The sequence below is a fragment of the Podarcis gaigeae genome, assembly GCF_964106915.1.
Source record: "Podarcis gaigeae genome assembly, chromosome: 12".
NCBI lineage: Eukaryota > Metazoa > Chordata > Lepidosauria > Squamata > Lacertidae > Podarcis > Podarcis gaigeae.
Window position 1 is genome coordinate 25964591 of NC_139688.1, and position 25203 is coordinate 25989793.

The following is a 25203-nucleotide window of genomic DNA, read 5'->3' on the forward strand; positions in this document are numbered from 1 at the left end:
TTTTCCTGGCATCTAAAACAAATCAAAGTAGGTTCAAAGTAAATATGTTTGGAGATAACATCATACAATCAGGGTGCTGCAACAGATAACCACTGTCCTTATGATTACCACCTAATCCCATAATATATGGCATGTGTATATTAAACTACTAATAAATTTATCGTGGCTACTACTTGCAGAAAAATGTATTAATCTGACTTAATAGTATGTGGGAAAATTATTTCCAGGATCAGTATTCCTGTGAAACAGCTGCTTCTGGTGCCAGTTTCCCTCCATATGTATATCATTTTTAAAAACAAAACAGGACTGTCACTTTTAACTGCAGACATGAGCATATTTAAGGCAACAATGAGTACCAGTTTACCTAGAAGTAAGTTCGATTTTGAGTAGACCTGTACAGTGTAGGTTTGTGCTTTTAGGCTGGGTTTATTATTTTCAGGAAGCATACAGATACATGCCAGCAATCTGAATTTAGTCTTAAAATAGCTATGAACAATTGAAATGTGGATTTGGTATGTAATAGTTGGCATATTTGGAGCCACTTGCAGAAACAGCCTTATCTTGGCTTACTACTTGTGGCTTGTTTGGGAGAAATAAACCATGAGCACTGCTTCACACATAATGCTAAGCCAAGCCTTGTTTGTTTGCTCTGTATGTAGGCAAAGTAGGATAGGAGCAACTGAGCAGCATATACAAGCACACTGCTTGTTCATCGTAGGCCAGGGCTGAGGCCAAACTGGGCCCTCTAGGCTGTTTTGTGCAGGCCTTGCCCATCAGCCCTATATACAATGCCATGGTTTAGATGAATTAGTGCTGTGTAAGATAAGACCACTGATTTATATTTTACATGTATGCCCAGAACTTTTGCTAATCTCTTTTATTTTCTGTTCCTTGGGGAGACTGGTAACAAGTCTCCCAAGAGTGACAATTATGGGAAATACCCTGAGCAGAAAACTATGCTGCTTGTCAATAACTAGAATTCTACTATTGTCATCTCCTCCATAAATCCGCAGTCTTGGATTCCCTTAGTTTGTTGGGTTTTTGTTTGCTATTGGGAGTTCTGACACTATACTAACATGTAGTTAGAGGCAAATAACACACCACATGCATCGTTGCATGGGCTCACATCCATGACATTTGAAATTTCAACAGATTTGAGTCATCAAGGTGGTGCTGACAACTCATTCCATAGAGAGGGGATATGTGAAGGAGATTTATCCAATAGGAGAATTCATAGTACTGGTAAGTAATCAAGCTATGGCTGTACTGTTAAGTTAAAAACACTCCCAGTCTTTTCCCATGTTAAATACTTTCCCCACTGTGAAGTATACCTGCTTTTGATCTTACAGAAATGACACTTTTTCTGTAACTTTTCTGACCTGAGATGGTGAACTTATTTTCAAAATGATACAAATTACTTTTTTACTTAAGTCACTTTCTCTGTGTCTTTACTCTTATTTGGCTTTCTTGCTGTTTTTTTGCCTATGTGTCAGGTATAACTCCTAGGTAATACATTGAGACACACATATAGATCCCAAATTAAGTATTTTTCTTTACAGTAGTAGAAGTAAAATTGCACAGTGCAATATAATCAACCTGTTTAGGAGGTACACAATGCAGTTTTTGAAGAAAACCACTAGAAAATAAAACTACATTAAGTTTGCCATGAGTAACTGTATGGAAACCTTCATTAACACATTTTTTCTTTTAGTTTTGCCCCAGAAAAGAATTAATATAAAATAGCACTTAAAATTCTCTACTTGGTTTGTTTTCCAGGATGAAATAAAAGTGAAAAACAATAGGTACTTCAGTTGCAATGCAGCTGTTAACGGCATTTTTGTACCTTGTGTAGTTCTATTGACAACCACACTTCTGCTTGAAAGAAATGTGAAACTGGACTTTAATCTGGACTCTCCTACAGACTGCTGATATAGGCAGATCAATTTGTTTTAGAGCTTAATACCTTGATTTCTTCTTTTGTAAAAGTTATAAATTAAGAACTTAGAACTTGCGCTGTTTGCTAACTGAAAACTGAGGATAATATTTGCTGTTTAAGAAGTAGTATTTAACTCATTGCTTTTATTTCTACATTATTTGCAGTTCACTGGTCACCTTGTATACTGTAGTGTAAGTCTCTCTCTGTACAGTTCCTTTCAGTTTTTTGTTTTGTTTTCAGTACTAACATTCTGATTGAGAAGTCTCCTAGGAGGAAAGGTGCTTTAAGAATAGCATGCTAGCAGGTGATCTTCCAAGAATGAGCCTATTTTCTTCCTGTGATTTAAGACATTACTTCTAATGGCATCAAATTCACTGTGTGTTCACAGAACTGTGCTAAAGAATAATGATTTAAGATCAAGACAAGAATTAACCACCCATCTCACCAATCAGTGGCCTTCCCCAGGAGCTCTGGATGTTAATGCTGTTGCCTTGGATACACTACTTTATCGAAAGCAAAATAAGCAATGGGATGAGTAAGTTGAAATATTTGTGCAGTGCTCCTAGAGATCCCAGAAATTTCATTCTCCCCACCCCCCACTCTAGTGCATCTTGTCAACCAGATTATGTATGTGTTTAAGGGGAAAACTGGTAGATAACTAAACATTAGATAGCAGAATAGAATTATATAGTAGCATATTTATCTTAAACACATTAGGTTGTATGCAGCTAAGTCATGCTCATGAGTACAGATGCATTGGAATCAATGGACAAATTAGACAGGTATATTGAGTTCAGTAAGTCTTCTCTGAGTATGACTTAGTTGGATGCAACCCATCTGCTATAACAAATCATACTCATAAGCACATAATACTTTTTGGGTGGTATCTAAGTCATACTCTGTTTAGACGCTTTGAAATCAATTTCAATAAACTTAAGTTAGTCATGACTGAAGTCCATTGATTTCAGTGAGTTTGCTTAGAGAATCACTTAATACAAAGTATTTTACATACATTTCCAGCAAATCTTAGAATAACCTTTATTATCTATTTTACTCAACAGTACCTCGTTTACATGCTGCATTAAACCATAGTTTAAATCAAACTACAGTTTAATGAATAAGCAGCATGCTGGTGCAGAGTGTTCATGGTTTCTTGCTGGCTGACTGTTCTTGATTTATTTAGAGGAGACGAGCTATGAACCCAGATTCAGAGCAACATAAGCCAGAATCTGGTTTGTTTTGTCTGCAGCACGAGAGGAACAGGAGTGATGAGGAGTACCATGGTAACTTTTGAGTATGATAATTGTTGCTCATTCACATTGCTTTGAACTATGGATTAATGTGATGTAACTGAACCAATGCAAATTGTTCTGCATAATGAGTTTAAGATGGGGTTGTTGTTGTTACTGGCATTTTTATCCCACTCTTTATCCAAAAAAGGTTCCCAGAGTGGTTTACAAATATCAGTGAAGTTTTATCAACTGTAGTTAAGGACATACTAAATTTGTCTGGAGTGTTCATTAGGATCATCATACCTTTAATGAAGGTTAACAGTAGTCAGACGTAATGTAGAGAGAGTGGGGGTTTCCCATACAAGATGTGGCAGGGGCATGATTCCACAGCCTGATCCCTTTATCAGCAGTGGGCAACATGTGCTCTTCCAGGACTTGTTAGACTCTAACTACCATCAACCCATCAGCATGAGCAATGGGAGTTGTAGTCTAACAACACTTGGAGGGCCACAGGTGTATGTTCTTGCTATATAGTTCAGCCTTAAGTCATCTTCAGCCTTTAAAATTTATTAGAATTATATTTTCATATTAAAATGGGAAGTGCCTAATTGCATTATTACCTCAAATTTGCTGAGATTTCACTTGGAGGCTGATTTCACTTTGAATTTAGCATCCCATGTTACATTCTGCAACATAAAGGTTGGTCTAAAATTTATAGGAACATGGAGTGGAATCAGATTTGTTCCCTTGCACTCACAGAAGGGCTTTTGATCCAGTGTTGTCTAATGGAGGAGGAGCAGGTACCTTGGGCCACTGCAACATTTGCAGACCCCAGTCCCCCCTAAAAATCCATTCCAGAGAGTTGAAGGACCTTCCAGAGCAAGGTGCAAGGTGGCATGGGGTAGAGCTATTAGGGAAAGGAGGAACTGGCAACATTTGCTTCCCCTCTACATTCTGTTGTTGGTGAAACTCATTAGTATGGGTTATGCAGCACCACCTTGTGGTCGAGGCATTAAAGTGTTGATTAGGAAAGTAACCAGCTTCCAGAATTCAGTTTGCTTTCCTGCCTTGAGTCGAGCTGTCACTGTTCTTTGTTGCTCCCTGCCTTTTCTCACTAAATACTATATCTGCGGGGTGGTTGTTTTTTGTGTGGTCGTCCTGTTTTCTGTGGGAGGTCTCCTGTTCCTTGAGTAAATCAAGTGTCTTCATGTACTTCACTTTAATTTCTGGGGGGGGGGGTAGGTTTGCCAGTTGGACTTCTCCCAGTTTGCCAATTTCATAGCTTTTAACTCTGCCTTTTTTTTAACACTGTTTCTCTGCTTTGTTTTCTTCCAGTGTGTTCTTTCCCCCGTGACTTTATATTGTAGTTTCTGCCACCCTGTTTCTGGCTTTGTGCATTCCTGTTTATATTTAGGGGGAGTTCCTTAAATGTATATAGTCTATTTCACTCCTTTGCTTTCCCTTCTCGGTGACCACTTTTACGAAGGGTAGGAATCAGTTGAAAGTTTGAGAGACTCTTGTATTGGGAGCCATGCCTAAGAAGCCCCAGCAAGCGCACCTTCTTATTAGGTGTTTGTGTTGGTCCCGCGCTCAGATTCCATTGCAGCTGTCATTCTGCAAAGCAATTTGCCTTTCCAAGAAATTATGTGTACTGCATCCCCCATCAGCTTTGGTTGTCCTGTGGCTTGCAAAGTGATTCAGAAGTGCAAACATACTGAAGGGGCTGTTTCTCATAGCTCTAAGAGACACAGAAGTGCATTTGTTATAGGGATGAGTGCTCAGCAACAGAGGGGATGAGTTCTTGAATGGCTGTCTCCTGTCCATTTAAAGAGAGAGGCTGTGTTGTGGGATGTAATGTGATGGAGATGGATCACCAAGCCCAGCATGTGAATGTTTCATGCTCCCACAGCTCCTCAGAAGGGGAGGACTTTGGGGGATCCCAGGGCTCTCCTGTCAGTCCCCAACCCCAGGAGTTGCCTAGTTTAGCTATGCCTCATTCATATTCTATTACTGCTAACAATACTGCTGCTGGCACTTCTCATCAGGCTGCCTCGCTTTTCTCCCGTCTGTGTTAATTTCAGTGAAGGCCTTAAACCCAATCAAAGAGGTGCCATTAGGTGCTTTTTCTTTAGAGCCCAGGGGTTTGGATCCTGAATCTAATTCTGTGCCTTCCTGTTCCCATAGTCAGCTCTATCTCATTCCTTCTCAGAATTTGGCAACTGCTCCCTCTCTTATGGCAGGCAGCCAGCCACCTCCTGATGCCTCTTTCAGTCAATTCCATGCAGCTAAAGGCATTGCTGTTGCAGCGGATTCTGCATCTAATGGCCCTGCAATAAAGGGGAAAATATGAATCCTTATGGGGAATTGGATATTGAGGAAGTGAAATGAAACGAGAGATCTCAGTCAGAGGCTCATTCCTCTTAAAAACCAAACTGTTAACTGTAGCCAACTTAGATTCAGATGAAGGTGATGTCTGACTGAGGAGGAAAATGTCATGGGGAAGTTATGGCCAGATCCAGAATGTCTGACATCCATGGCCAATATGGTGCCATTAAAATTAGCAGAGCCCTTTCTTCCTAAAGTTTCTGTAGGAGTTGAGGAATAACCGGAACTGGAGGGAAGGCATAAAGTAGACCAGGTGGCCACAAAGCTGCTAGCGCATCTGTTGCTTCTACCATCAGACAATGGAACCCGGTGAAGAACCTCTCAACCTGACAATTTATGTCAGATGCAAAGAGGTCCACTTTGATTGTGCCATAACAAGTCTGAATTTGCTGAAATACAGCTGGGTGTAACATCCACTCCCCCAATATTACCCTATCCACGGTCAGATAAACTGTTGCTGACTTGGTGTTTATAGAGAGGTGCCCAGGTGAATCAGCTGACTCACTTACATGTGGTGACTTTTGGCCCAATTGATCAAGCAACTGTGGTCTTGCAGGCATGAGACAGCTCGGCATGTCCTGTTGAGCCTGATCCAAAATTACTAGGCACAAATTGGATTTCACAGTGTCTTTATGCTGCATTGCAGTATATGAAGGACATTTCAGCAAATGTACCTCTCCATAGGTGGCTTATAATTTAGTTTTTCATATTTATAGCCTGCTTTTCAAGGCAGCAACAGGTTATTTTAGTGCATGTAGTGAAAAGAGCTAAAGGATGGCTGGTCTCCGGTCTCCCAGTTGCTGAAGAAGGAAGGCTTGAAGGATTATTTCCAAAGGCTTTAATGTTTTGATTACTGCAGTACATATACACATTGCTGGCACTTCAGGCAATACACGTGACTAATTTTAAATGCAGCTGCAAGGCCGGTACTCTTAACTGTCAAAGTTTTAGTTGTTGATCAGACACACCCCCCTTTGTGAAATGGGATGGGCTCATCGTAGGGCAGTTAGCGTTTCTGCAATATCACACTACATATAGTAGGCGGAACCCTCAATTGCCTACTCTTTTTGCTCCTGCTGGACCTAGTGAAATATCCCCGTCTGGGTAGGCACAGTTACTCCTTTTTTCTGAAGATGCCGAGGTGGGTGGTGCAGTGAGCACTGAGGGTGTGTTAGATAGAGGTTCTGACAGCCCTGTAGAGGGAGGTGGGGTTCATGGGGCTCATTATGGGGACAGATGAGACAAGTGAGCAGGTTAAGGGAGCCCCTCTTCCCAGGGTCCTCACTAACAGACTGCTCCACTCCTGGCAGAGGCCCCCACATCCTGCTGCAGCCCTTGCCAGGTCCTCAGCCAATCCTCCATCTGCATTGTCCTGACACAGCCATGACTTAGCCCAAACACGCAGGCTCCCAGGGAGCAGATGACAGCCACTTGGCTGCTCCCTAGTTGTTTTGTTGTTTTTCTGCTGTGCTGAGCTAAGCCATAGTTTGGCTTAGCATGCTATCCAAAGTTGGGTGTATGGTTTAGCACTCTCCAGACTAACCATGACTTCTACAGCAAGAACAAACTTTGATTTGGCTTAGCATGTGTGAACCAGGCCACTGAATATTTGTTTTAAGATTTTAGCTCTTCAATCAAACTATCAGAGTGGCTTACAATAAATATTGAAAAAATAGTAAAATACAGCAAATCTAGAAAAATCAACATTAAAATAACAATCAAGATGAAATCAAAATTATCACTGTGTGTGGAAACAGATGAATGTTAAAACTTTTAAAGAATAGTGCAAATGTTCTTAATTCCTTGCCTATATCACCGGTGGAGCTCCCTTTGGAATTGTACCCTTGACTATAATGCTGCAGTGTCTCTGTTTAAATAATGAAATGTGTGCATTCATAACTGAGTAGAGGATAACACCTTTTCTTCCTTTATGTAATCCTATTTAAAGAAAAACACATTTTAAAATTTTCAGCTTTATTTTATAGTACAGCATATTTGTTTGGAATCGCTGATGCAAATAGATGCTTTCCTATAAGTTACTATTTGCTATAGTACTTTGTAATAAAAATACCGTAATTGCTGGTTGCATTGTATAGCGGTTTGAAGGTAGTTACTGGAATTGCTAATTGTTTTTACAGAAAGAGTTTTCACAGCCTGGACCAGCTTTCTGCTGATGTTAGCCTTTCTCAGACATCTTTGGATCCAAGCCATTTAGAAGATGGAGATGGAAAACAGGATGGGATGAATTTACTTAGTGAAGGTAATCAGCCTAATAATTTATCTTTGATAAAGTATTTAATACTTTAAAGCAACTTATTTCCATTAGGGATTTTGGGGTTTTTTTAGTACCTGCAGCTATCCCACTTCTTTCCTGCAACCTGCAATAATTCTAAGACCCTAAATCAGGTGAATGCCAAAGGATGGATATTTTCAGTCCCAGTAAAGTCAAGACTTCGCAATATAGAACAATCTGTCTTGAATAAGACAATTTGGTAAGGCATTATCTAGCTACTCTGGGAAAGGTTTTTGAGGAGCAGGTTATAATAAGTACATAAAAATAAAGTGATGATTTAGGTCCACATGCTTTCATCTTAAAGCCAACTTGCTTACATGACATTTTATTAAATTTAATTCCATCTTCTCATTGCAAATAATAAGCATCAATTGCAGTTTAAGAAACCATACTCAGTTAAGACCAGAAGATACTCATACACATAAGTGTGTAACTTTGCTTAAACACCATCCTACAACTCCATATCTTGTGTATGTGTAAAATTACAGGATGGTGTTTAAGCAAAGTAACACACCTATGTGCATCATCACTTCATATTTATGTACTTCTTATAACCTGCTCCTCAAAAACCTTTCCCAGTGTAGCTAGATAATGCCTTACCAAATGGTCTTATTCAAGACAGAATGTTTTACACACACACACACACACACACACACACACACACACACACCAATGTTTAAAAACCTTAGATTCCCTTGTTCAATTGCATGAAGGCCAAATCTCAGCTTGCAGCTTCCAAACAATTTGAAATGCTTCTGCATAGTAGTTCTTTGAATGTGTGAACCACTTGTCACCTATATGATCTTGGTCCTGTGGGGTGAACTGCAGCCTTGCAGCATCCTCCCATACTGCTAAGCTCAAAGTGATGTGCAGATCCTTAAGAGACAGATCTACTGAGTTGTAATATACAAAAGTTTCATGCAAGGAGAAAGGTTATTATTTAGAAACTAGTATCATAATACTATTAGCTGATACCAAGATCCATTTAGTTTCTGTTTTTCACAAAATACTTTCCTGCTTCTCATTTTTTATTCTTTCCAATTGACTTGCCTCATTTTGAAATAAAGTTGTAATGTATATCTGATGTCTCATGGACAAACTATAGCTTCAAACGTAACTTGCCTTCAGATGAAGCTGAGAGAGAAGTAACCCCATTAATAAGTGCAGAGGGAATTCCTCCAAGATAAATCCACCCAGAAAGGAAAAAAAGTTGAATCTGGAAATAAACAGCAATAGGAACAAAAACGGAATGAAGTGAGGAGGGCCAAGTTTGGATAGAGGGGCACAGAGGAGTAAGGTGTCAGGAGAAAATGTGATAATCCAACAACTGTGAAGTGGTGAACGCTGCCTGGTGTTACACTATTGGTTCTGAAACCTTACTGTGTTACTGTCAGTTAGTAAGAAACTGGATTTTAGCCATGCAAAAACCCATATATTCTCCGATCAGTAAAAACTTCATTTGGTTTGTCCAGAGAGAGAGAGGGAGAGAGAGACAGAAAGTCCAAAGCAATGTGTTTTTTGAGAAGGTGCAGATGGGCCCACAATAGCAAATGGATGTGTTGTCTAAAAATGAAACTGCTCCATCTTATGACCAAATGTGAAAATGCAAGCCACCTGCATTATATACAAGTAATTTTTTTATTACAGGTAATGGTGCTTGGAGGCAGTAGTGGATTGGATGAGAGCAAATAAACTGAAGCTGAATTCTGCTAAGACAGAGGGTAGTTCATGGGCAGTTCTTGTATCCAGAAATTAGGTGAAATGCCTGGTTCTAGACAGTCACACTTGCCCTGAAAAGGGTAGAAGGGAGAAAAGTGATTGCTTTATGCTCCCTTATTGATCACCCTGGATGGGCCAGTCACTAGTGTTATATATAAGTGTTAATTTTTTTTCTTAAATAGGAAAAGAAGACACCCCTTCATTGCTTGGTCTCTGTGGCTCTCTGACTTCAGTAGCAAGTTACAAATCTCTCACAAGTCTGAAGTCAAGTGAGTATCTTGCAAGTCCTACAACAGATATGACAAGCCCTGGACTAACACCTTCTGGAGTGGATCTATACAAAGAAGATCTCTGAATTTGTATTCAGTTGACATTCCTTAATTTATCTGCGGTTGAGACTCATACAACATTATGCTGGTTTTAAAAATTGCTACTCTATCCTTTTTAGCAACATCTAAAAAACAATGGCTTGCAGTTGTTGTTTTTTAAAAATACTCCTTGATTGCTTACAATATTCATGATTTTCAGTCTGTTGAATGTACAATTAAGGCTGCAAATCATCATTAAGAGAAAAGGGGATTATCTTAACTGCCAAAATCTGTCTTCTCTTGAAGCTTACTTTCCTCACTTCTTTAGATATGCTCACATTTACAAGGATAACTTAAATCTCAATAGGCAAGTAAAAATATTGACTATTGTAAGAACAAAATATTTGAATTGTATTCTATTATGATGGATTGAAAAAACTGAACTACTTAGAGCGGTGGTAGCTATTAGATCTACACCTGAATTTTCATTATACTAGTCTTACTTCCATCAGGGTTTCCCACATATTTGGCATTCTGACACGCTGAACTACTTGCAGGGTACAAAGTGGAGAAATTTGGAGATGGCATCCAAATTGTTTGTGCTCATGACATGTTCGAATGTAAAGGTAGGAGACACTTGTAGAGAAAAGTAGTGCAACTATTTATAGTGGTTCCTTTTAAGAACTTGGTTTTTCTCCGAAAAGCAAGTATCACAATAGACTTGTATGTAAGTCTTGCTACCTGCTCTGTAGTATAAAGTTTAAATCAGGTGTCACTGGTCAACAGTTAAACAATGCTAGCCATGCTTTTTTTAACCTTTTGCAGTTTAATTTTTAAAGTGCAACCCTTTCTACAGTGTAACGAGTTTCATTTCCTAGCATTACTGGGAATTGTTACATGCAGTGATCACAGGCTATTTTGTGTAAAAGTACTGATACACATACAGTCCCTAAACTTCATGACTCTGAGGAAATGCTTTATTGTGCCAAAGAAGTTCCATGCATTGTTTTCTAATTTGGAACAACTATCAGTTTGATTACCTACTTATTATTTTGCCAAAAAGAGATGTGCCTCTTGTAATATTTGCTATAAAAATTGATTAGCATTAAGAGAAAGCAGATTATACATGAAATTCTTTGTGTTGGCAAATTCATTATTTTTCATATGTGCTGAGCTAAATTATGAGACAAAAACAAGACAATGTTCCTGCTTTGCCAGATGTTACGTACTGACTACCTGATAAAAGTAATGCAATGCATGTTAATTATCTCTTGTAAAATAGTTATCTTTTAAGAACATGAGGAAAAATGAAATCTTTACAGCCAAGTTTTGAGAGGTATATAGAGTATTGTTAGCAGGTTTGTATGTGTGAACTCTTCCTTGGGACAGTTTACTGTTGATCTGGAAACATGACTTTGTCATGCCAGTTATTGACTAGTTGGAGCAGCTGGGATCAAAGCCTTTTTTTTTACAGACCATAACTAAAATCTCTAGTTTGTATGTGAAACCAGTCAGGTCAATATTTGTGCATGAAAAGTTTACTGTATTTGTTCTGAAATCCTGTCAAGTTTTCAGACTTGGAAAAAAACCCAAATTGTGCAGACTTGCGCTGCTGTATCAAATGTTGCATGTGCATTAAACATTTTGTACTATTACTACTTTCGTTGTTGTACTTTTTCTTTATAACAGAAATATTGCCTGCCATTGTTTTATCATTTTAGCTTGTACACAATCTTGAGAAGGATTTCAATAGGTGTTACATAATACCACAATGAATATTGATTCAAATGGAACAAACGGTCAAGCGCACTACACCAATGTTATCATAAGGGAATTGCAGAGTTGTGCTAGGAAACTATAAAGTGTTCAACTTTGCATTACAGACTGTTTTACTACAGACATTATTATTTACAATTATATACTGCTTTCTGTCTGAAAGATCTTTAAGTGGTTTACAGTAGATAAATGTGGTTAGAACATACTGCATAAATCCTACATCAATTACTGTGGCTACCATTTTCTTTCACTTACAAGGTGTGGAAACTTTATTCTGGGAGTTAATTTGTAGTTATGTTTTAACTGGACCATTTGCAATGCTGCTGTGTCAAATATTTGTACTAAATTACATTATTTTTGTAAGCTTATGATTGATTTTAAAACCTGAATTAAAAAATGGGAAAGTGGCTATAAACCTATCAAATAAAATACAGCCCAATTTATGTTGCATTTAAAAAGCAATTTGCCCAATTTTCTCTCAAGTGTGTCATATAATCTGTACAATGAGCTGCTACTGGTGGATTGCAATTTTGATGCTTTAGTGTTTTTGTAATTGATAGAGAATAATTGTTTTTTATACATCCCAGGGATGACATGTATAGTCAAACCACCCCTGTGCGAGCATCCTTACCCTTTCTGAAGGTGTGTACTGAGCGGCTTTGCCCCCTAAGGCGAACTTTTAAGTTCCCAAACTTACTGGGCTCTGGGATGCTCTTGAGAGATCTCATTAGGTCAAGTTACTGCAAGATCTTGTGAGAGCCTTCCAGAGCCCTGTAAGCAAGTCTGGGAGCTTAAAAGTTCTTTCTGGGCTGGAAAAATGCTGTACAAAAAAGAGCTTTTAAGCTCTTCACCTTCAGTACACTTAATTTGTGATTTCAACTGCATAATTTAATACATATAAGTTCCATTCATCCTGTATTTTAAATTGTTCAGTTATGTTTTAAGGTGCCACCTTGAGGGTACAATGTTTTAAATAAGGATGTGGAACGAAAGTTTGCTGTGATCACAACTGTTTGTGAAATTTAGAAATTTAAGATGTTAAATTTTCTTGACTACTAGGATATTTTGAGGAAGATGTTTATCTTCAAAATTAGCAGTACTGTGGTAAGTCAAATAAATAGTCCAATAGATCTGAAACATCTATAACAGTGATGGAGCTTCAAGTGCTGGTCTAAAGTGTACTATGATCCTTATATAACAATGCCCTACATATTCACTTGTGGACGTGCTAACACTTTAAAAAAAAATTGTCTTTGTTCTCTTCGCACCCGTGGTAGTTTTACTTTGTAACATTCATAGTGTACAGTGGTACTTCAGGTTAAGAACTTAAGTCGTTCTGAAGGTCTGTTCTTAACCTGAAACTGTTCTTAACCTGAAGCACCACTTTAGCTAATGGGGCCTCCTGCTGCCGCCGCGCCGCCACTGCACGATTTCTGTTCTCATCCTGAAGCAAAGTTCTTAACCCGAGGTAATATTTCTGGGTTAGTGGAGTCTGTAACCCGAAGTATATGTGACCTGAAGCGTATGTAACCCGAGGTACCACTGTAATTTAAACTCTGTGTGAATATATTAGAGTAATTTCTACAGCTGGCAAAAGATAATTGGCCATGTGCTATATTGAATTAATTTAATAATGTATTGCCCATGTGCCTAACACTGTATTATCAAGTACAACTGGAAGCTAGGTGTGTGTACCCTTTTGCCCAACAGCTGGATGCATGCCTTTATCAGTCCTGGAAAGACACCAAGTGTAAACTTTATATTTTATTAAGAAAATACATTTTCCTTGTTTAATTTAAAAGGTGGTTGTTTCTGGGTAATGCCATGCTCAAGATTTTGGTAACATAACAGTGTAGAAATATCCAAACTAGGAAATTCTCATGGTTTTCATTAAGATCTGTGCATATTAAACATAGCTGCTGAAGAAATTTGTTTGTCCTACTCCTATGCCTTATTCACATACGCTGTTAACCTGGATTATTCAATCACATGATGTAGGCACTCTAAATAATATGGCCTTGAGTGTCTGAGTCATTATTTCCTTTGTGGAAATACAATCTTGTATGTATAATTTCAAAATACGGTTTTGTGGGGGGAAAATATTGCTAAAACCAGCTGGACTGTTACCAGCTATAGATGGTTAGCTACATCAAGTGGCTACTGTATGAAAGACATTTCAGTTTTCCCAGAGGAAGCCTAGGGCAGTTCATGGGCTGTGCAGCATTCTTCTTTTGCAGAACTAGGTCCTCGTCTTGAACAGAGCTGACTTGAAGGCGTGCATGATATGCAAGGAGCTTATCAACTATATTTTTAAGATATAAAATTATCTTATGGACCTTCTTACTGCTGCCACCAAGTTTACAGAATCAGCATTAAAGGTTCTTCATAGCTTTGTCTTTATTTATTCTACGGAAGAAAGATTTCCCATATTCATAGGCGCTGATCATTATGGCACAAGCAGGAGCAATTTTTGTCAGTCTTGGAATAATGCCTACAGAAAAGATAAATTACAACTATTCAAGAGCATGGAAGAACTAAGTGGGAGATCATCAGTAAGCTATTGTATGTAATTGCTTAAGATTTTGCACAACTAGCACAATGTTATTGTACTTACCCGTTTATTTCAATCATTTGTTATGCTTAGCATAGAAGAGGGGAGGGGACATGAAGGACTGTCACACAAAAGATGGAGCCGAGTGGGGCCAGAACCAATTATCTATATTTCATTATTCTCAAGTCTAAAGGGACCACACAGTATGTTCATTTGCTTATTGGTTTCTCCTATTGTTCAGTCTTGCAATTTGAATGCTCTTATATTTATCACTGAGCAGAAACCATTATACCAATATATTTTTACAGACCCTATCTCACAAGATCACTGCACATAACTTAAACCTACAATGTACAGAAAGCACAGGTTTGTCAAGCCTTGAGCCATCACCCATAAACAAAATATTTGGAGTATATGAATAGTGGCTTTGTAGCAGATTTAAAAGAGATCAAAGCCATTTGAAAAGTAAGGGTAATAAATCTGAATGATGTTATCAACAATGCAGTTGAATGAACTTAATCATTGTTAATATAATAAAGTTCACAGATTCTTTGAGAGATTCAAAAGCACAACCCTAATTGTTTACCCATAACAATGTTCATGGTAATGCTTCAGGCTCTCGTAGAGACTGTGAAAGTACAGTACATGACAATTTTTATTTGCCAAGGCTGTTTCTCCAGAATTTTTGTATTTATTTTACCTGCATCCCATTCTTACATGGGGGCTTAACAGTTTCTCATCATTGGGACTGATCAGTGCCCTGGGGGCCTCCCCAATTAAGTAACTGAGTTAGTTTGTTTTCCACTTTTCACAACTGCAAAATAAGTTTGTAGGGAAGAAGAAGAAGAATTTGGATTTGATATCCTGCTTTATCACTACCTGGAGGAGTCTCAAAGCGGCTAACATTCTCCTTTCCCTCCCTCCCCCACAACAAACACTCTGTGAGGTGAGTGGGGCTGAGAGACTTCAGAGAAGCGTGACTAGTCCAAGGTCACCCAGCAGCTGCATGTGGCAGAGCGGAGACGCGAACCCAGTTCCCCAGATTATGAGGCTGCCACTCTTAACCACTACACCACACTTTGCTATGCAAAACAATAAAGTGTTGTTGTCATAACTACAGAAAGACGGTCATAATGGTTTAAATAGCTTAAGGTACAATCCTAATCAGAGCTGCTCCTAACAATTGGGCAGGACCACCACTGCATCTGGAGTCCTGCCCAGTTCAGAGCTTCTGCAGTGATTGGGCATGATGCTGTCATGTGATGGCAGTGGGGTTGGCTTTGGCTCCAATGAATCCTAGGCAGGTTCAGCCCCACACCACCCCCTGCCATAAATCGGACCGAACGGGGAGTGCTGCAGCCACCAGATGGAGGCTGGCAGGACTGGGTGAAAGGACACTGTGGCCCACTGTGGCACTGGACAGGAACAGGGTGTGGGTGGTGGTGGTGAAGGGTGTTTGGACTGCACAGTAAGTTCTGTTGTAGATACTACGATACTGCCTAAGACAAACAATATATGGAAAACATATCAACCTCTAGTTTAGTGAGAAAGCAATAATTTACCAGTATATAATCCAGTAAATCCATTTTCAGCAACAATTCTCTTCATTAATTCCCATATCGATAAACTCCTCTGCTGTGAAGCTGAGTAAAACAAAACTACTAAGTAGGAGGAGAAAAATGTGGATGTACAATTAAATGTCAATTATGCTTCTAGCTAGCCACATCTCTCTGGTGGTAAATTTTGCAAGGAGGCACCATTTTCAGGTGGGACTGCTTTCAAAACTCTTTCCCCCCCCCTCTGCTGGTTGTAGTATTTGTACTGTGCTGTGCTACATGCAGTGTGATTGTTAATTTTATTTCATCTAAGTGCAAGTAGATAAATAGGGACCGCTTTATAGCGGGAAGGTAACAGCGTTTCTGTGCGCTGCGCTGGTGCTGGTTTGCCAGAGCAGCTTCGTCACGCTGGCCACGTGACCCGGAAGTGTCTGCAGACAGCGCTGGCTCCCGGCCTCTTAAGCGAGATGAGCACGCAACCCCAGAGCCGGACATGACTGGCCCGTATGGGCAGGGGTACCTTTACCTTTACCTTATTACAATTTGAATACCATAGAATTCAAAATGTTATGCAATAAAATGTAAGAAATTAAAGAAGTACTTTATTGGAAATAACTATTAAACACTTGATTCAGAACTGGCTGAATATTCTCTTGCCTTCCTAATCATATAAAAGAGGCCAGCAGGCCGGCACATTCTACAGCTTCAAAATATTCACTAAGGGCAGCCCACGAAGTGTGTGGTCCTTCCATGATGTTACAAATGTATTGATGATACTGGTTAGATCACCAAGAATGGGTTTCAATAAATATTGTACTTGATAGAGGATCTGAAAGAAAAAAATACTTGGTGAATTAGAACTTACCATGTGTGCTGACAGGTTCCCACATTTCAGTCTGCTTGTGTGTTTTAACTACATCAAAGGGTAAAGTTAATATAGCAGCAATCTAGGGGGGTAATTAAATTTTTGAATGTTAACAGTACCCACAGGCAAATAGATTCCATTGCAACTTTCAGTGTAAGCATAAAATACTCTGTGTGCTGACTTGCATCTTGTTGGACTGCACTAACAATCTAATACATTTAAAATATTTAAGTTCCAATTAACTCAATGAGACTGAAGTATACACATTAGACTGTTAATATAGCATGAAATACATTAGACTGTTAATATAGCATGATGATACTAAATCCTTAAACTGAGAGCTTATCCGTGTTAAATTCAGCATCTAGGTGGGAATCAAAGCAATTTTCACTGCAAATCATAACCTTTTTATCTGCAATAAAAAGTACAATCTCATGTGTGTGTGTACATTTGAGTAAACATATATATGAATGAAGTGCTATACATTTTGCTTGGCTTAAAATGTACAATAATGTAATAGTATAATAGTACATCTGCAGTAGCACAACTGGATGTTTTCATCTTCCCCATAATGTGGGTAATACAGATATGTTTAGCATCTCATCTAGCTTGGTCCTTCTAAGTAAACATGCATAAAACAATGCTGTGAGTTTATGCTGAAACAACCAAACCACTGCCTATTTACTTCAAAGACAGTACAACTGAAATTAACAGGACATTGTTCCAAATAAATGTGCTAAGAAGATCATTGCCTTTTGTCTTGGCTTTAATAAACTGATTTTTCCCCCTCTTTCATTTGGTGCTTCTCTGTTGATACCTTAAAAGTGCACAAGGAGTTTCCCACTCAGAATGCCTACTTATTTTAATAACAGTAATAATAATAATAATAATAATAATAATAATAATAATAATAATAATACCCCACCCTCCCCAGCCAGAACCGGGCTCAGGGTGGCTAACAACAAACAAAATTACAATAAAACATAATAGGGAAGAAAAAACACAACACAACAAAACAAAACGCAGTTAATTAAAATATGAGTTAAAATACAATTTAAAGTGCAGCCTCATTTTAGTAGTAGCCCATATGTTGCCTTATGTTGCCCAAGTATAGATCTGCCCTCTCATTTAAATTATCAGGACAGACTCTATATACAAGACTACTATATACATTTTCACATTTTATGTAAAAATTGCGTAATTTCTATTAGATGAAAATGTTATCAACAAAAATTAACTTACAGAACCAGCTACTGCTCCTGATGAGAAAGTGATAAGGAATGTTGGTTCCCTTTTACCTAATTTCTTGCATAACCTCTTCTTCAAGTATTCATAGTTACACCAGTACAGTGCTATAAGGACAAAGAGTCAGAAAATGAAAGAGGCTTTTTGCAATCTGAAAACGGAGAACTACAGTAATCAAGTTTTCTATGTCTATACAGTTGTACCTTGAAGGTCGAACGGAATCCATTCCAGAAGTCTGTCTGACTTCCAAAATGTTTGGAAGCCAAAGCGTGCTTCTGATTGGCTGTAGGAAGCTCCTGCAGCCAATTGGAAGCTGCGGAACTTTGTGTTGGATGTTTGGGTTCCAAAAGAATGTTTGAAAACTGAAACACTTCTGGGTTTCGATCACTTGTGGAAGCAATTGTGCTTCCACAAAGCAAACTAATTGCTCGTCACATTGTCACTTACCACACTGTGGAATAAAAATATAATAATCATGTGCAGGGAGGGGGCATGTCAGCCAACTAGTCAAACTGTTGTCGACTGATATTAGTGTGTATTAGTTTGAACCTTAAGACCATACTCCTATACAATAAACTCAGAAGTAAGCACCAATTAAAACAATGCTTACTTCCAAGACAATCATCTGTAGGATCAGGCTGTATATCTGAGTTTGGACCAAAAATGGTTTTCATTGGGGGCCATTTGGAGGAATGAAAGTAAAGTTGCTTGAGTTATCTCAAGGTAGAAAGAGTTCTTCTTAATCTTTCTTAATAATCTAATCACAGAACTTTTGTTTTTAAACCATTAGTTTAATTAGTATTATTGATATGTGGGCAAGTGGGCTAGTAAAAAACTTGGTGGGCTGGAAACTTGTGGACTTAGCTACAGACTGTTCAAAAATGATAAAGCACTTCAGTGCTCACAGTGTGTGGTTGGGCATTGCAGTAGGGCCAGTCTCTGTTTCAACCCGCCACCCCCTCCCTTAAAATACTCTGTTTAGTATTGGAAGCATGGCATAACCAAAATCAAAGTTTATTTTTTAAAACATTTTTTAAAGCTTCATACATTCAGTCATGGTGGAAAGGAAATAAATGTATTGGCCTTCATTAATTACATGCAGACATCCATGCATTTCATACTTGTAAAGCAGTGCCTTATTTGGATTCTTTTCTCTTGCCTTTTCAGACATCCCAAATTGGCAAAATCTTCATCTGAAAAGAATCTGCATCAGCCAATATAACCAAAAGTACTACCAATGCAAAACAAGTCATACCTGAGAATGGTACATCTCTAAGAACTGTGGGACCCCATCCTTTCCAAAGTGAAAGCCAACCACTTTGGGTCACATTACTACTAATGCAAGCAAGCAGCTTTTTATAACTCAACCGCCGAGACTGCATTCTTGTTTTTATCATTTCGATCGGACTTGTTGCAGTGGCTGCACACACTAAGTGGGAGGGGAGGAACACAATATGCTCAATAGCTATGTCAATAGAGCATTTTCCATAGTAGCATCTGCAAGACAAGACTTGCTTTCTCTGTTTTGTCCATGCCTGTCATTTTTTCAATGCAGATAAACATAATAAAAATAATTATCTAATTATGTATGTGTTGCCTTAAGGGCAAAGAACTACAGTGGTACCTGCAGTTGCGCATGGGATCTGTTCCGGAACTCTGGTCGGATCCTGAGGAATTTGGAACTGGAGGTGCCTGTTCTGTGCATGCAGCGAAACCTGGAATAATACTTTCGGTTTGCCACATGTAACCTGAAGGATACACAACCAGGGGTGTGCGTATCCAGAGGTACCACTGTAGCTCAACTGCCCTGTTTCCCTTGCCGTGTGAACCAAACAGAATTTGAAACTTGCTTCAAATATTTTAAACACCACAACCATTCCTTTAGTGCAACTCTTAATGTGGTTCCATTTTATTACTCAACATCTACAGATAGTTGCTGCAAGAGATCATGTGAGGTTCTGAAGTCTAGTGACATCAATACACTGATGACACCCAGTTTTATTATTTTCTTCTAATCCCACCTAGAACCAGCAACAGATGAGGGCTAATAAACTGAAGCCTAAAGCAGATAAGACTGAGGTGAGTCAACTGCACTTTGTACAGAGAAGCAGAGAAGCATCAAACGAGCTTAGAAAGGTATCTCAAGTTCTGAAGTGTGGCTAAGAGAAAGTGTTAGTCCTGCACCAGCCAAAATCTTTTGTGCTTAAATCTGAGTATGAGGAATGGCTAATAATATAAGTGTTTCCTAGGTTACACTATCACAACATTTGCTTTATTATAAAATGCTAGCTATAAGCAATGGAACTTATCCAAACTTTCTTTTAAACCACATGAAATAAAGTTTTAACAGCAAACTAGAGAGCAGAGACTGACTCACATCTAGCTAGGCCACCTGCAATAAGTGGAACGGAATCATGATCTTCTCCTATTTTAGAACCGAAGGTATCATGTAGTTGATCATAGCAGGTAAAATAAACTACAGTTGTTGGAACTGAAACTGCTCTAAAACAAAAGTATAAATATTTAGTAAAGTTGCGAATCATTAAACACTTACTTGCTCAGTTAGCTGTTGCCCCTCTAGTTTAACTGGTTAAAATATGAGTGTCTAGATCAGAACTATTCCAGGTGTCCATAGCTCTCTGACACCCTTTATCTATCCTGACTGTGCTGAAAGCAAAAAGAACTCAACAATCCCAACAAATGAATGCAAATTGTGCCAATGCTCAGGTGAATCGCAAGTCCTACCTTACAGCTAGCTATTCAAACTTCAAAATGCAATTGCACTACAAAACTTGCATTCATACAATTGCAAAATGCATATTTACAAGGAGCACATTTCTATGTCTCTGCCAAGATATTTTGCCCTTCCTGCAGCAGATCTTCTAACAGCAGAGGAGCCTGTAACTGCATGCTTGGCACAACATCAAAGCCCCTTTTCCTCTCAGCTGCTTCCTGTTTTACAGATGATGGGGAGGAGAGGACCCCAGAGGGCCCGACTCTGCTGCAGGAAGCTACTTTACAGGAAGCTATATAGGAAGACAATAACTATATAACTTACAGCGATGGAAATAGTCCACTCCACAGGCTTTTCACACCCTCTCTTTGAACAATTTTCACAAAAGCATCCTAAATTAGCCAAATATGAAGACAGAAAGGGTTACAGATTTCTATAAGTCCTGTTGCACTTGTTTGTATATTATTTTGTTTTGTTTATTTCTGCTGTTATATGGTTAAATGTTTTCAGTGTGGTTATTATTTTTTAACATTTATATTGGTTGTGTGTTGTGTGTTGTGTTCTGTTGTATTTGTATTCAGGTGTATTTGTTTTAATTCATGCAGTGAGTTGCCTTGGGTCCTAAAATAGGAGAAAGGCAGGATATAAAACAAAGAAAGAAAAATTCCTCACACTTCAAAGAGACATATAATCATATTTCTGTATTAATAATAACAATAATGATTATTTATTACCTACCCTTCACCAGGACAAGTTACAGCATTTAAAACAATATTAAAAATAGTACCAGGTAGGTAGCCGTGTTGGTCTGACACAGTAGAAATATATAAAAAAATAGAAAAAATTGTCTAGTAGCCCCTTAGAGACCAACTAAATTTGTGGTCTCTAAGGTGCTACTAGGCAGACACCAACTCTTATCACAATAATGAGAATGATCCAGTGCTTCTGCTCCAAACACAAAATACATTGAATTCATACTATGATATTTTTTTTTAAAAAGCAACAGCGTGTAGAGTGTTGTGCTCAGAGTTAAAACTGGTAGGATTAAATATGTTTCTACTTACTGTCATGCCAGTAAAACGTCCAGCTGTCTTATGCCAAGTTTTGCCAGTTCCATTTTCATAGAGATAAACATGATCTGTCAAGCCATCAGAATCCAAAAAAGCCTTTCCTGATAAAAGGGTGAACAAAAAACCTGTCATGTTGTTTGTAACAGAGAGGGGGTGGGTGAAGCATGGGCTCAGGCACATTTACTGGAAGGGGGGGGTGATATTCACTCAGGCCTTGGGAAGATATTTATTTTATTTAACAAAATGCATATACCACTTGCAAAATATTTCATTGGTTCTGCTTTAACTCCTGGGCACAAAACTGGCCGAGTTCACTATGCAGAAAGTTGATTTTATATAAATCAGAAGCCACTCCTTGTCACCTGGTTGTCTCCTATAAAGCAGCTCCAACATCACTTGGGCTTCTAGCAAATTAGTCCAGGTGTCTTCATGGTGAAGTAGCACAGCCACCAATTTACAGCAATCCATAAAAGTGGTTTTGCCTTCAGTCTAAGGCCTCACTTCTGGAATGTTACACTAATGCATGCCTGGATGCTTCTTGCTGGATTTCAGTGGCGTCAACAGCTCTAATGACTAAGTATTAGAGTAAGTCAAGTTACGGTAGCTTAAATTTCCAAATGTATTCTCACACTTTATTTTTTTCTTATTTCACTGGTAACAGGTCCACATTTTAGTAACATAGCTATCTCTATAATTCTTGTGTGGTTTCTTGAGGTTAAGCTTTGGCTCTGCATCCAGTACCTGCCTGCTTGGCTACCTGCTACTACGTAATTTGGGCTTGGGGCTCAAGATGCAGAGGGCTCTTATCTCCTCAAATCCTAGGGGCATCTAGTGTAATCTGGGGTTCTCCTGACCCAGGCTGAGTGGGCTAACAGAAGTGGCGGCAGCTTCTACCTTGCAGGATTTGTTTGACCCTGGTCATCTGGTATCTTGTACACTACCTGCCCTTTACACTGCTTGATTATAACAAAGCAGTCTAAGCAGTTTACGATGCACAGGTTGAGTCTGCAGTTGAAGTGGGTTGTATTCTGCTGTTATTTGTTATGAATTGCAATTTTTAAAAGGTTTTTCCCCCCACCCTGAGATCTTTGGGTTAAAGGTAGGGTATAAATATTTTAATCACATAATTAAATAATTTAAGGAAACTCTGTACTATATCCCTTATATACTTTACAGTAATACCAATTGGCTAATGGACCATACATTTGGGAGGTATACAAGTACCTGTTAGATATTTCCTGTTGCAGAAATAGTGATGAACAAACTTAATTCACCACTCCACTCTGCCACTGTATATATTAGAAGTTAAAGCTCTCTTTTCACTCTTAAATTAAGCATACTTTTACTTTTTAACATCATTCACAAATACAACAGTAACGAGTTTACCAAGCTCAGTCTTGCATGCATAATATTAGGCCTTCATAGTTCTGTGACCCACACACAATACTTTCTCCTCCACCATTAAAGCCACATTTTATCAAAACATAAACAGAACAGGCACCCTTTTATCTGTATCCCATATGCATATCTATAAGGATTTTACCTTTCAGGTTTGGATTGCTCTGGGCTTGCAGTCGAACTTTAACAACATCTAGGGGTGTCACTAAAGCAAAAATAAAAATTGTCTTGTGGAAAACCTTTAGAATGCATAAATTAGTTGGCAATAAGGATTTAAAAATAAAGCTGAATAAATGAATATACATAAATCAGCAAAGACTTGTTCTCTGTTGCCCCAGAGGGCAGTAGAAGGCACATTTCAATTGAGCATAAAGAGAAATTTATTAATGCTCACAGTGATTCAACAAAGAAACCAGATACTGAGCCTCAGGCTCTCCTGTTCAAGGTCTTCAAGCTGAAGCTGGACAGCCATCTGTTGTGGATGCTCTAACAACTCTAGATTCCCAACCTTGTGCCTCCAGCTGTTTTTGGACTACAATTCCCATCATCCCTTGCCACTGGTCTTGCTAGTCAGGGATGATGGGAGTTGTAGTTCAAAAACAGCTGGAGGCACAAGGTTGGGAAACACTGAACTAGATGGCCTTTAAGACCAGCCTCCAGTTCTAGGATTCTACTGGCTTACCATGAATGAAGGTATCATTCTCACTTTAAGCCTCCTCTTGCATGAGCAATGAACTACAGTCCATGGTGTTGCATTACATCCAAACCAGGGATTGCTTGTTTTGCTTAAACAAACCATGACTGGTAAGCCAGGAGAAAATCTTGGTCTCTTTGAAGCTAAACAAACCACAATTGCTAGTTCGGATACAGTCATTTGGCATAGTGCCAAATATTATTGTTTCTGGTCCTACTCACACTATGGAAAGAATGAAGCAGGAGCTGTCTGCATATCCCTGGTAAACCATTGCCTATGTACATGCTGCTGCAGCCATAATGAGCTAAGTGGATTCAAAGATTTTTCCTTACCCAAAACTGATGTAATAACAGCACCACAACCAGAGGAGAATGCTTGCTGAGAAGTTGTGATTCTGTATAATTCATTTTCTTTCTCTTCAGAGCCCATAATTTTGTTCCTTGAAAAACATAACCTGTTGGGTTTTTTTTTGGGGGGGGGGGAAATAAGCCACATATATTATTTTTTAAAAAAACAACAACCCTCAAACAATATGAAGCATTATTTAGCAGCAAATAATTTGGAACAAGTTCAGGACAACTTGTGGTATTTGCATCAAATTCTGAAAGCTTGAGTTTTGTATGGCTACCCAGTCCGATCTTCAGACAACTGGCAGCTTACACAGAAAGACAAAACAGGTAGAAGACCCAGCGACTTAGCAAAATTTTTATTGCAATGCACTACCACGTAGCGGTTGTTTCTAATTTAATGATAGGCTCATATTTCGCATTTTCACGATGCTCAGTTCTAAAGAAACCCAGATTTCATTTTTTATATGGGAGTCTCTCTCAAGTGCTGGTACTGTGAGCTGGCTATATGAATGGCTACCCCATTACTGTAGTCACATACCTCACCCCGGCCCAACACTCCGATCTCGTCCGCCTCCTAAAACACAAACCAACGAAGGAGAGTCGCTTCCTCCTCTCGGAAAACTTTTTTTTTAATTGCCCGCCCTTCCTTTCGGGTAACAAGAGCTCGGAGCTCCAAGCCCAGCTCTACCTCAGAGAAAGGCGCTGCCGCCCACCCGAGGGAGGCCTCCAGGAGGAGGCGCCGCCCCCCGCTAACTCCCACCCCGCCCAGGCAGCGCGCAGAGCCGGCCTCCGAGGGGAGGGAGCCTCCTCGCTGGTTGGTGGCGCCTCCGCCTCCGCTTCCCGGCACGGGCGGCCCTTCAGGCCAACGAGAGAGCCGAGGCCGGCCTCGGAAGCTGCTGGTAGGCCCTGCTGGGCAGAGGCGGGAAACTGCGAGCGACAGCTAGCGCGATGGCCGACTCGCGGAAACACTGAGCGGCTCCCGTCCCCGGCGCCATGGGCCCCGCCACGTTGGGGTGAGCAGGAGGCGGCGGCGGCAAGTCGGGCGCGAGGCGGCGGGTGAGGGGGGGGGAGTCGGCTCGCGCGGCGGGAAC

The 25203-nt window shown here is 39.3% G+C and overlaps 2 protein-coding genes across 8 annotated transcripts in view; one reads left to right on the plus strand and one right to left on the minus strand.

Moving 5' to 3' along the window:
- Positions 1 to 11528, plus strand: part of RUNDC3B (RUN domain containing 3B) — a 32718-nt gene extending 21190 nt beyond the window's left edge. Inside the window, exons 9-11 of one of the 2 annotated variants that reach the window (XM_083705058.1) lie at positions 2325 to 2471; positions 7692 to 7813; positions 9748 to 11528. In XM_083705058.1, the coding sequence (XP_083561184.1) occupies positions 2325 to 2471; positions 7692 to 7813; positions 9748 to 9920 (442 nt within the window). In that variant the 3' untranslated portion in view covers positions 9921 to 11528. The remainder of the gene's footprint in view (positions 1 to 2324; positions 2472 to 7691; positions 7814 to 9747) is intronic. The other variant, XM_083705059.1, reaches the window with a different exon arrangement.
- Positions 11529 to 13383: 1855 nt separating this feature from the next.
- On the minus strand, positions 13384 to 25158 carry SLC25A40 (solute carrier family 25 member 40). Of its 6 annotated transcripts, none has more exons than XM_083705106.1 (11): positions 24651 to 25158; positions 24095 to 24216; positions 23214 to 23273; positions 21665 to 21771; positions 20925 to 20992; positions 20244 to 20368; positions 19122 to 19295; positions 17864 to 17973; positions 16622 to 16703; positions 15763 to 15843; positions 13384 to 14140 (listed from the first exon to the last, which is right to left on the minus strand). In XM_083705106.1, exons 2-11 carry the CDS (start codon positions 24189 to 24191, stop codon positions 14022 to 14024), a joined length of 1023 nt encoding a protein of 340 aa, XP_083561232.1. In that variant the 5' UTR covers positions 24192 to 24216; positions 24651 to 25158; the 3' UTR covers positions 13384 to 14021. The 6 variants fall into 6 exon arrangements, 5 of the variants coding, with proteins under 5 accessions (XP_083561232.1, XP_083561231.1, XP_083561230.1 ...); XM_083705105.1 differs by having other exon boundaries at positions 15763 to 15858; positions 24651 to 25125; XM_083705104.1 differs by having other exon boundaries at positions 15763 to 15861; positions 24651 to 25125.
- Positions 25159 to 25203: the final 45 nt, after the last annotated feature.